At 43.1% G+C, this 12,584-nt stretch overlaps 1 protein-coding gene across 3 annotated transcripts; it reads left to right on the forward strand.

Annotated features, from left to right (window-relative positions):
* The first annotated feature begins 16 nt into the window (after window positions 1-16).
* LOC135495861 (lipoyl amidotransferase LIPT1, mitochondrial-like) lies at window positions 17-8,212 on the forward strand. Of its 3 annotated transcripts, none has more exons than XM_064784854.1 (5): window positions 17-141; window positions 5,268-5,774; window positions 6,287-6,394; window positions 6,851-6,985; window positions 7,771-8,212. In XM_064784854.1, exons 2-5 carry the CDS (start codon window positions 5,268-5,270, stop codon window positions 8,167-8,169), a joined length of 1,149 nt encoding a protein of 382 aa, XP_064640924.1. In that variant the 5' UTR covers window positions 17-141; the 3' UTR covers window positions 8,170-8,212. The 3 variants fall into 3 exon arrangements, with proteins under 3 accessions (XP_064640924.1, XP_064640926.1, XP_064640925.1); XM_064784855.1 differs by lacking the exon at window positions 17-141 and adding an exon at window positions 273-282; XM_064784856.1 differs by lacking the exon at window positions 6,287-6,394 and having other exon boundaries at window positions 5,268-5,738.
* The last annotated feature ends 4,372 nt before the right edge of the window (window positions 8,213-12,584 follow it).

Raw genomic sequence — 12,584 nt, forward strand, 5'->3', positions numbered from 1 at the left:
AGCGGCTAGACGGCGCCACTGTCGATGTTAGGTATTTTTCCAAAATACCCTATTTCTCATCAATGTCATAAAGGTGGACGAATAATACGAGTAACCTTAGGTGTATCTATGTGAAATTAACCATCAGTTAGTTATATTCAGGTCTGTATCTGTTTATAATGGTCATCCAGTTTTGTAGAGTGAAAATATTCATAATTGTATATGGAGCGCAAACAGACCAAAGATTTCCAACTTATATGGAGCGCCTGTTGTTCAAGAATGAGTAAAAGTGATAGGTACCTTGTCAGTTTTTGCTAGGTTGTTGTCATTCAGAGTTCGCATTCATATGACTATACATTTGCCATTTGCGTGCACCGTGTCACCACCACCAGCTTAGTGACCTCTAAATTCGTCAAAAACAAAATATGACAATTTTATATTATTATTAAGTGTCAGTCCATGATACCACCATGCAGGATCATGCAAATGGTGGCAAGGTGGGGGGGTCAACAGATCTAGTTGTAATTTCTACCACAGACCTGTCCTAGGGTACTATGAAGGCTGGTGGATTGGTTTCGAAAATAACCCCACAGTTTTGGGGTACGGCTGTTAACCATTTCCTACTCATTTTCCTTTTAAAAAAACATGCATTATCCCTCAAAATAGGCTAAGTCTTTTGTCAATTTTCGTGCATCAAACAGAATTATCACTAAACACCGCCTATTGAAATTGAAAGTACATGATCTGAGCTACCTTTTCATGCCTTTTGTTTTGCCCCAGGTACATTTTAATGACAGGTACAGTACGTACCAAAAACAATGCAATCTCAAATTTCAGTAAAAAGGCAATTTTAACTCTCCTTTAGCTCCAACACTGCAGTTTTTTAGGTGATGCCACTTCCAGGTAAGGGAGTCAGAATGCTGTTTTTTAATTTGCAAAAGAAAAAAATCCGGCCGCCCTTACGGTTTTCCGGTGAGGGGGTCGAGTCGCGCCCTTCTCACTGGTGCCCATTTTTTGCCCATTCCCTCAGAAAACTGACGAAATACACATGCTTTCCAAATAAAATTACATTTTTAGGTGTTAGTGAACCCCCCTCTCCCTTGCCCCTCCCACACACTCCCTCAAACAACCTATTACCCCTGTGGAGGCTTAGCGGTCTTGGCGGCAACGATCACCAGCAACGACAACAACAACAACAGTTACAGTTACAATGCATTGTGTACATGCACGTGTACATTGTGTGATAGTCAATTGAAAATGGAACCTGAAAAATCACAGTTGAAATGTGGATTTGCTGTCATATCCAAGGATATCGAGTGTGGTACTGACGCTTCATACCCCAATGACAAGAGTGTGATCCCCTTGAAACAATGTAAGAAGGACGTGCACTCCCATTTGATGCGTTGGATGTCCTCCAGGAAAGCCAGTCAAGTCAAAAGTGAATGGGAGCTCATAGCACTTCGTGCTGGCGTGTTTGATATGAGTTCTCCAGTTCTGGACACCACAATATGCCCGAACCACCGATACAAGTTGAGTTTATCATGGAATCAGCAAAGGAGATGCCAGCACCCACTTCATCAACCCTCTATTAAAACAAGTCGGAAGCCCAGAAAAGATGGTGGTTCAGTTCATCGAGTGATGTCTCGGGAAATATACATCAAGTGGGGAGTTTTTGTCCCAGTTGGCTCAGGTAAGGGATCAGTCTCAAAATCACTGAAGTAGAAAAGAAGCAGTAGGCCTGTAATGATACCCACTCTGACTAAACCTAACTTTGGTGCAAAACCAACTGAGTGATAACGATTTACCACTTCACTTGTGTTCTTCCTAGAAAGTTGATTGGAGCCTTGGCTTGATGATCAGGAAGTCCCAGTTATGATTCCCTGCCAGTGCCACTGGAGGTGATGCTTCACTGCCATACAAAATCAGCATGGCCAGTCGCATTATCAAAACAAGTCTATCATCATCATCATGTCCTCACACTATTATATTGCACATCATATTATCATTACCCCCATAATCTGGTGCCTTTTCAGCTCTGTGTAAAGGATGTGAGGCTAAACATTGAGTATCTGTGGCAACTGTAGAACCAGAAGTAGAACCAGCACCCATGGATACAGAGGTGAGTTGAATGAAAAAAAAGGGGAGAAGATTCGGGGCAAGCCAAAGTGAATATTGGTTAATTCTGCCTGCAGCGACTGACTTACATGTAAGAAGGTCACTGATGAGAGAGGAGGGACTAAGCTGAAAACCTTGATGCCATTCTGGCTCCCATCTCCTTGGCAATGAGGGATTCTAAGCCAAACCTGATTCTCCATCAATATCTTTTTTCAGTCCGCTGTTGCCTCTTCCTCTGTTCAACCAGCCGACGCCTTAGAAAACCCAGCAGACGGGACAGAAGGGCAAATTTGATGGGTGATGTTGTTGGAACAGTATCATAAGGACTGCTGGTCAAGCACTCTTGAGCTGGGAGAGAGAAATGATAAGAGGGTGGAGACAGATTTTCTGAAATGTTGGTCTTTGAGTCATGACTGGGCAGAATTAGCCCAGTGAAAGTTGTCAGCTACACATCAAGAATTCTTGATTTAGTATGAAAGGGTACGACTTTATTGGATGTACATTCATCAGGCTTGACCTGAGATTTTCCACGCCATTGATTGCAAATGCATTGTTCGCATTCTACAATACATCTCTCTTTTTCTAAAAAAAATACATGGTGAATTTCCTAAAACTGTTACATGCTGTGTTTTTGTCTCCCTTGACTAACATAACCTGCAATATGAAGGACATCCAGATTTGATGTTCTAGTATATCTAGCGGATGGTTTATCAGATAAAATGCGGGGCTTGGTTAAAAAATGATTTTATAGCGATATCTTGGGATAAATTTGAACTTTGGCTTTCAGTAAACAATTGTAAATGCCAAGATAGATTTTTAATGTCAGTATACTTAGTAGCGCTAATGTCAGTTTTGAACAACCAAGCCTGCTACTGGAAAGTGGGACTCTCTCCTGATACTATCCTGCACTTGGGCCTGACATGTAGTACCGTAAATGAGGTGTTACTAGTATTGGTCCCTCCCTAGTAGTGGTTAGTAGTGGTTTGGCTATTGTCTGCAAAATAGCCTTTTTTCTATGTATCATTATATTAGCTTGTAAATAAATCACCCATTTGTAAAAAAAAGTGTCCCTGCTTCTTAGGTGGCAGCACTGTCCTCTGCAGACAGGTACAAGTGTAGCATGTGGAAAGTTGTGATCTCTCCTAAGGGACTGGACAGTACCGTAACTCAGTTCATGAAAAACTTCCCCATTCCAGTACATGTATATGTACAATTTAGCCAATGCTAGAGCAACTCCAGGGGAACATTTCACCGCCAACCAAGGAGCTAAAAACTTCCAATAGCAGTACTCTGACGGTGCAGCCAACTGCAGGGTTGTCCTCATCAAACAGTAATTACAGTAGGAACTGCACCTTTGGTCAATTGGCTCCTTAGCAATGGAAGGTGTTACTAGTATGTGAAATGAGCACTTCTGCAAGGTTCTTAGGAACAGGATGATCCCTGCATGGGTTGATAAAGATGTATTAGTAGGTCATACCACATGCCATTCAGGTGCCTTAGCCATGGGGGGGGGGTCCAACCCTTACAACATGCTCTGGCAGCATGACACAGGCTAATGAATGGGTCAACATTAGCATCCTCACCAACAGGGGGGTTTCTTTAGGTTTTCGGACTGTAAGAAGGCCTACATGTGGCTTATTCAATTACGTTGCCATCAGGTAGCCCAAGGCCGAAATGTTATTTGAAATTCAAATTAGCATTTCAGGACCTATGGGGCCCAATTCCCCAAAGGGCTTTCATCAAGGGCAAATTTGTAGTGATGAGCTTGTTCTTTTTTTGGGGGAAAAATGCAAGTGGAGTTATTTACCGGTAGGCCTACTTAAAATAGGTTAGTAGGCCTAGGCATGGGGGGGGGGGGGGGGGGGGTGATCATGGTGGTTGACAATAACTACTAATCCTCATGGCCAGCACCAAGCATAAATTATGTGTTCATTATGCATTTATTTTATAATTTATCAAGTGTACACAAGGTGGCAGCACTAGCCAATGAGTGTCATTTTGGTGGGAAATAGCACTTTTTCCTTGGTTTATCCTGGGAAAACAGTAAAAGCGGCCGGAAATTTTATTTCTGATTTTGATAGTAGGTATCATTACCTTTATCATGTGCAAGCCACAGCATTCAAAGACCTGCAGTGTTGGAGATATGAGCGTCGATAGAGAGCTCTTCCTAAGCACTGCCCCTAGGTATGCATAATTACTAGGCCTAGCACGACCAAAGTATGAAGTGTTACTCAATGACCTGTTGCAGAATGGAAGATCTCATCAAATACTTCCATCATAAAAAGGGGGAAAATCCAGCTATTTTTTTTAGTCTCTGCAGGAGTGCCCAACATTGACCCAAAAATACACAAAAAATAGGGGGAAAAAAGCTAAAACAAGCCCCCTAACTAGGCCTGCCCCTAACTCGGTTGCTAGTGATTTTTGAGAGTCATCAATTGCTGTGTAATGATGTCTTAGTGGAAGGATCTTGCATACCTAATCTCGTTAAAAACGGTTGACCCCCACCTTGCCACCCTCTGCATGGTGGTATCATGGACTGACACTTAATTGGTCCATATAGGGCCTACTATAGATAGGATAGGTAGCCTATAGGTGAAAGCCTTTTTCCAGGAAAGGTATTAAATATATGGTAGAAGTTGGTCATGGTAAACTCTCGAGTTGCTTTGTAAAATTTGTACGTGTAACTATTGGGGCGATTTCCAAATGGATGGTGGAGTGCGGTAATTTTGCAAATCATGTGTGACTATGACTATGAGGTGGAAAGGTTCGTCAAGATAATGCTGACTCAACACTAATGATGATGATGAGGCTAACTCCTGAATGTATTGTATATCTACAGCCATTTTCAACTTCAGGCAAGCGCCTATTCCATGTGAAAATGGCAATCTTATAGTAGATAAAGCTAAATAATGGGTTGTTCAACGAGTTTATCTATAACCTAAGGTGATATTCATCAGTCTTGTGAGCATTTAATAGGGTTTAAATACTTTGGTGAATTGCAAAGTGTTACTGACTGTTGTGCAAGTTTTGCTATGCTTTGAATTATTTACTTATGACTTGTATCTTTTCAGATGTTGAGGAATGGCTTGTATCTTTTCAGATGTTGAGGAATGGCTTGTATCTTTTCAGATTGTATCTTTTCAGATGTTGAGGAATGGCTTGTATCTTTTCAGATGTTGTCCATACTGAAGATTCCATTCGACTTAAAAAAGTTTCTGACAAGAATACGACCAGTTCAGTATTCGGTACATAGATGGATGCACCCTCCTCAAACAAATAAGATCAAATATAAAGCCTACCTGCTTACCTCCCAAAACATTTATGAAAACCTTGCATTTGAAAACTGGCTGTACTCGAATGAAAACTTCGGTGATGTCAATCTGATGCTGTTGTGGCGCAGTAAACCTTGTGTTGTCATTGGACGGCATCAGAATCCGTGGGTAGAATGCGATGTCTATCAAGCGAATAAACGGAAAATTGATATCGCTCGACGCTACAGTGGAGGCGGCACTGTCTTCCATGATCTCGGGAACCTCAACTGTTCGTTTTTCACCTCCCGTTCTGACTATGATAGAACCCAGAATTCCCAGTTGATCGTTGATGCTCTTAAGAAGAATTGGGATTTGGATGTGGGCGTTGCTTCAGTAAGAGATGATATATTTTTAGAATCATTCTACAAGGTATCCTTTTGGTAAACAAACTATAATGGATTGTCCCAGTATTGTGCATTGCTTTCAGGGACAAGTTGTCCTCATAGGTTGTGCAGTTGTCTTCACAGTTGTTGTGGAACTGTATGTTCTTGCAGTGATTTTGAAGTACTATTTAACGAAATAAAATCTTTTTGATTCAGAGTGTCCAAATGATCCACTGATGCCCATTTGGGACATAGTAAGGAATATTTTGTCCGTAGACAAAACTGATAACCATCTATTCAAACAGTGGTGGCGCCTTGAGCGTGGTATACCACAGAAAGGCGCTGTAGACCAAAAAATATGTTTTATTTATTTATTTATTTATTTACATGTACACGTATTATAGTATACATGCATATTACATCATCAAGAAGAGTTAGCACTGATCTTAAAAGTTGTCTTGGGAAAAAAAGCGAGGACGATACTTTGGATGAGTTTACTGGACCAATCCTTTGATTCTTACCAAAATGATTTTGACAACATTCTTTGACTGCCATCAGATATCTGGCTCTTCCTCGAAACTTGGCCCGTCCGTAGCTTATCATCATTGTACATTGCTATTCGACGTTGATAAAGATCTACTTTCTAGTATTCTGCATACGAATTTGGTGAGTTTTTTATTGGAATATACAATCTCCAGCTGATCCATCCTTTTGCTGTCACCAGTTCTAGGGAGATGATGCTTAGTCATGACAAAATGTGACCCATCACAGCAAAAGCAGGCGCATGTCGCTCTGAGCTTGACAGGTTGAGACGGACTGTCTGTTCATTTCTCTATTGTTTGCCTTTTGTGAAATATGAGCACATCAATTACTTCCATTATCTCCTGGTGTCATTTAGGCTCATCTTCTGTGCGACAAGCGCCTGGTTTTGCTGTGACGAGTCACAAATGGTCAAGATTGTGTCTTCACCATCCTGACTCTCATACATTTGTGTCACCACTATCGAGTTCGGGTGAGTGAATTAGCGATCTCAAAACATTGCCGGTCAAGATGGTCTTTACTGGTCCCCAAGATAGGTATTTTTGCCAGATATGAATTATTCTGTCTTTTCGTTCTGTCTAGCTTGGCCTCAAAAGCAATGCAACGGAAAGTGTCCGCTCCAGGGTGAAGAACTTATCGGAGGTCAATCAAGGTCTAACCTATGAGAGTCTCACACGGGCAATTGGTGAAGTTTATCTTGGACAAGGAGCACACAATGTAGGTTATATATCCTTATAGAAGAACCACCAGTTGGCCTATGTCGGTAATAGGCCACACCTGATGGCACTAAAGCAACCACTGCCTTGGGCCCAATTGATAAAAATTTTATTTTTGTTATCCATGACAGAAAACGGTTGTGGCACGATCTTTGGCTGGAATAAGTTTAAGTGTTTTAACGACGCGAAAAATTTCTTACTGTTAGTTGTTCATATAAGTTGTCTGTTTCAATCATAAATTACATGTCAATTGAATTGTTAGTATGCAATAGCAGATTTAATTCAATAAAATATTTCGTGTTTGAAAATTGATGCCAAACTTCTGCAATATGTGTTGTTCGTACGTGTGCTCGAGCTGCTCTCGATATGTGGCCAATGTGTTACCAATATTGGCCAATTACGAGCCACTCTATGTTATGTAATGCAAGAGAGTGGTTGAATCACACTACACCAGAGTCGGCCTCTTGAGCACTGACCACACAAGATAAGAGACTGATCTTTGGCCAGGAATTCATTGAGACTCAAGCTTGGGGGATTTCTAGTCATGACCGGGTTTCCTGGCCTAAGACAAATCACTTGGTGTGTTCTGCTGAATCTGACTCTCCTTTAGACTTCTTTATCATCACAAAATGTCATTTTTGACATCATTTGCATGATTGAGGGAAATTGTTCCAGATGTGTCGGGGAACTCCCACAGCTAGTTGTGACCATATCTTTCATCATGGAGTTGCTGCTGAATGTTGACTGATTTCATCGTGTCTGAAGTATGTCGAACTCTTTTTTCAGGACACAGTACTGGAAGTGGTCGACCCTACCTCAGAAACCCTTTTCCCGGGCATCGGAAAAATGTCAGATGAGCTAAAGACGTGGTCAATGATTTATGAGAGGACTCCAAAATTCAGCGTAGGACGAACATTTTCTCAGAAGATGTCAAACCAATCTCAAACATTGAAACTTCATTTAGAAGTGGAAAAGGGACTTGTAAAGAGTGTGGAACTTCATATGGACAGAACTGAGGCCGTAAAACTCTGGTTTGCTGAGTTAGAATCTCAGCTAGTTGGTTCCGTGTTTCTGTGGGACGCAATTGAACATAAGTTACGGAATTCTCTGTCTGCGGAAGGAGTCGATCAGGACTATGTCTCATGGGTGATAGAATGTATACAAAGGCTTTTTACACTGAGATGATAAATAATAGTGATTCAAGTATTATTGCACAGTTAATTCTCACAATATTCATTACCAGCAATTCCCAACCTTTTAGCTGCGCATGCGCCAAACTCCCTTCCAGAGCCAAGCATACGTTTTCTATAGCAGATCGAGGTGAGAGACATCTCACGGCTTTCTGTGTAACTAAAGCCTAGTTGCCGATAGCGTATGTGATTCTATGACTATCAAGGCATTTGCAGGCCAAATTTTGAGTTGATTGGTGAAAATTTTTCCATGTCCACCTATGGGTTGAAAATACCACGTGAATTGCAATTTTTCCTAATGTAAATTCTAAGAAAACATGAAAATTGGCCGACTTCTGTGGCCTTTTTGAATCACATAGAGTTTGCAAATTTAGTTTGCCGATAGCTCCTGCAGAAGGCAGCATCATACTGAGTATACTGAAACACATGCCATTGGGAAAATTGAAAATTTTTCCATGTCCACAGGGGGGTCCAAATTGGCGTCCCAAGTGGATTTGAGGAGAGAATATATGTCCAAACATCAACATACATGAAAAGCTGGACCTCAAGTGATCTTTGAAGATATGAGAATGACTGCCCTTTGATAACTTCTTGCTTTATTTGTCCACTTTATGGCCTAAGATCCCTAGCTTTGGATGGTTCAATTAAGGACACTAGGGCTGGGAAGGGTCATGTCAGGGGGGGGGGGGTAGGCGGGTAACCAAGCCCGAAATATTATATTGCATCCTTCTCTTCAGCATATTTGCCAAAGCTTTTGCTGTTGCATGGATTCCTCAGATGTTTGGGCTCTCTCAGCTCTGTCATTTGGTAACCTCTGGCTGGGTGTTGGCTAGGTAGATAGGATGGGGGGGGGGGGGTTCCTGACAGTGTTGACAAGGAGAAACTCGGAAAACCGTGATTCTAGACAAAACCCTGTTCTTTTGATGAGCTGGAACACATTCAAAATTGTGAACCCACAACTTGAAGGCATAAAACTGACAAAGGCATTGATTTCTTGTACTAAAAATATATTTTATTATTCGATGAACGCTCTGATTGGCTAAATTGGGTCACGTGTCAAACTCGATCGTAGCGCCTGCATTTAGCAGCGGCATAATAAAGTTGGGGATTGCTGGTAATGTACTCGTATAAAAAAATGGGCTTGAGTTGTTAAGTTCAGTGTATCCAAATGAAATATTCCTGACGTGACCTAGAGACGAACCAATGATTTATGTTGGTGACAGGAAGATCTTCTTTTTCAGCATTCCGTTGGTCATGGAGATATCAGATCTGCAGTGTGGTTGCATCGACAAAACAGGGAAGTTCGCGTCAGGTCATCAGCATTTCCCCACAGCTTCATCTGGAGTGTTGCCTCGTCGGGCCAGAACTCCCTGCGTGCCCGCTCTTGTAGTGGGTAGGTGTTTAGGATGTGCTCTGGGGTCTGTCCTCCGTTGCTGCACTCGCAGTTGGCTGTTGCTCAGATTCCTAGTATATTGTCACCTGGCTCCTCCGGTCTAGTTTGTGGATGCTGTCCTGTGCTGTTCTGTAAATGCCATTCTGCTGCTCCAGCTCGCCTTGTAGCTGGCCTTTAGGAGGGTCTTGGACTCCGCATATGTGATCCTGTGTCGGAACTGGGGGAGCACGCTGCCTTGCTTGGCGAGGTGATCAGCTGCTTGCTCAATACCATGCACTCCTGTATGGGCTGGGATCCACTGGATGACAATTCTCTTCTTGGAGAGAAGGGATCTAGCCTGTCTAGTAGGCTGTCTCGGCTTTCCCGCTCTGGAGAGCTTGGAGGGCTGACAGTGAGTCGGTCATTAGGACGATGTTGTCTCCACACTTGGCACAGTTCGATCCTGGCAAGGTAGTCAGCAGCGGTAGTGAGTGCCTGTAGTTCAGCTCTGTAGTTGGAACAAAGCTTGCCGGCATAAACTGCGATGGAGTGTGATTCTCTGTCCGGGTGTTTCACGAAAATTCCGCTTCCTCCATTCCTGACAGCGTTCTGTGAGGATCCGTCAGTGTAGACATGGGTCCATGCGTGGTTGGGGTAATGAACATCGATCATCTCGAGAGTCGGAGCCTTCAGGACTTCAATTGGTTGGTTTCCCTTTGAGACTATCCCTGGAATTGTTGTTCTGAACTCGGGTAGTCTTCTCTCAGGGATCCTCTTTGTTACCTTGAGATCCTCACTCATCTTCTGGTCCTTTCCGAGTATGTCCTCGTGGTGACTTTGTAGGTCCATGGTGATATGTTGAAAGCTCTGGCGCTTCAGCCTGGTCGGTGGCTCTTTCTGGAGTTGTTGGTGAAGAGGATGGGAGGGCAGCCACTTGATCTTCTCAGCCTGGGCGATGGTCTTTAGCTCTCATCTCATCTACAGAGGCTGAATGTTGGCTGTTTTCTCCATCATCTATGGGGGTGCTCCTCAAGGCTCCAAGGATGATTCTCAGGCCCATATTCTGTGCCTTGTCTTGTTTGGCTTTGGTCGTTTTGGCGGCCGTCGTCCAAGTGCTGGATGCATATTCCATTACTGGTCGAATGGCTCCAGTGTAGACCTGTTTCAGGATCTTCATTGTTGCTCCCCTGGACGTTCCTGCAAGCTTTTTCATCAGTGAGAGCTATTTTCTTGATGGTTTTTTCTTGGACAAACTGCATTCCAGGTTAGTCGTTTGTCCAGTGTGCCACCTAGGAAGACCGTTGATTCAACCTCTGGTATCGGCTGACTTCCAAAGTGGAGATCGGTGATTTCCTTCTTTGTGGAGGGTGAGAAGAGCATGGGTGCCGTCTTTGCAATGTTGACATCCACAAACCACTTTTTTGCCCATTCTTCCATCTGGTTGGTTATTGCTTGGACTCTCTTTCTGGCTGCGGGTACATGTGTGCAGACAACCGAGGCTGCTAAGTCATCTGCATGTAGTGTGTTCTTGACATATTGTTCGAACGCTGCTGTTATCCCGTGTATGAAGACTGGACCGTATTCATGAAGCCTTCGTAACTTTGTCACTAAGAACGATTTACGTGGCTCTTAGTAAGACTTTAGTAACAGCCTAGTAAGCCACTGTGTATTATTCACAAAGCATTAATTGAGAGATTCGGCTATCCCGTTTCCGGGATCGAGATCAGGATAGGTATCAGGTCGAGGATAGGGTCTAACCGGAAAGCCGCTATTTCATTTAAGTGGCCAGCTTGAGGACGAGAGCCAAACGCAACCGTCTCCACCTCTCGCGGGACTTCAATCAACAAGAAAGAAAACTATAACGTTGGTTCACAGCAGGTGAATGATGTGGAGCCTAGGCCTATGACGAGTCGCATTACCGAGATACAACCGTTCTTACCCGGTAGACGGGATCGGTACAGCCGAATTGTCGCAGGGAATTATGACGTCACATCTTTGGCTAGTGAAATTAACCATACCTATTCATGTCGGTTACGTTTTCTGGTCATGCCAAAAACTGTTTATGTGAAATCTGCAACAGGGTCAACAGCTTGGTCACAATGGCCATTTATATAGTGATCACAACGCATGTCACATTACAAAGATGTGTCACGGTACGACGCGACCTGAATTCATATCCCGATCCCGATCTCGGAACGTCCCAGCCAAACCTCTCTATTAACGTATTACTACCGCGTTACTTACTAAACCTCTCGTAACACCCTATAGGCGTGAACGCGCTTGAGCTGAACAGTCATGGATTTGTTATGTAATCCACTTGCGCACGACCTCATTGTCTAAAACGAATATTTATATAGTGACTGGACTAGCTTACGTCGTTTTGGAGATATTTGTCACACTGTTAACATGGAGAGTCAGAAATCTAGGAGCAAGACCGTTAGCCAGCAACGTGAGGAGGCAAAGGGGAATCGCTGGAAGGCCAATTTCTCGCCAAGTGAAATTATGAAGTTAGTTGATCTAGTCGAATTGAATTGGTCCGTGATTAACCACAAATTTTCCGATGTCGTAACGCTTAAGAGGAAGGCCGACACGTGGACAGAAATAACAAGAAAAATCAACAGTGTTGGAAAAGTCCTAAGGACTACCAAAGCGGTTCATCACAAATGGGATGTCTTGAAGTCGAAGGCAAAGCAGAAGGCTGCCAAAAGGAAAACGGTGATGAACCGTGCCTCCATCGATTTTTCCATCTACCAAACGTACGTTCAATGACACTTCGAACTCGCCTGTGGTGAACGTTGTATCGTCTGTCGGCTGCATCTGCCGGGCGGGAAACTGGTGTCATGAGGCAGGGTCTGAGTGGATAGGCACTGTCACCTAGTAGGCATCCTTCATCATTAAGTAGTCCACGTTCCATATTTACTTTCAAGTTGCAGTTTGACCAAATAAACGCATCGTGTGTGGCACCTGGCCATAGGGCAGCGATATTTGTAAATTTCATACCATGAGAACAAATACCCTGCACATTTATCGCATGGCAC

The sequence above is a fragment of the Lineus longissimus genome, chromosome 11, assembly GCF_910592395.1.
Source record: "Lineus longissimus chromosome 11, tnLinLong1.2, whole genome shotgun sequence".
Classification (NCBI taxonomy): domain Eukaryota; kingdom Metazoa; phylum Nemertea; class Pilidiophora; order Heteronemertea; family Lineidae; genus Lineus; species Lineus longissimus.

Excerpts from the sequence above, each read along its gene's own strand:
- LOC135495861 (XM_064784854.1), top strand. The coding sequence starts at position 5,268 with ATGTTGTCCATACTGAAGATTCCATTCGACTTAAAAAAGTTTCTGACA. Across the intron at positions 5,775-6,286 it reads TTTTAGAATCATTCTACAAG|ATATCTGGCTCTTCCTCGAA; the intron begins GTATCCTTTTGG and ends GACTGCCATCAG. Across the intron at positions 6,986-7,770 it reads TTGGACAAGGAGCACACAAT|GACACAGTACTGGAAGTGGT; the intron begins GTAGGTTATATA and ends CTCTTTTTTCAG.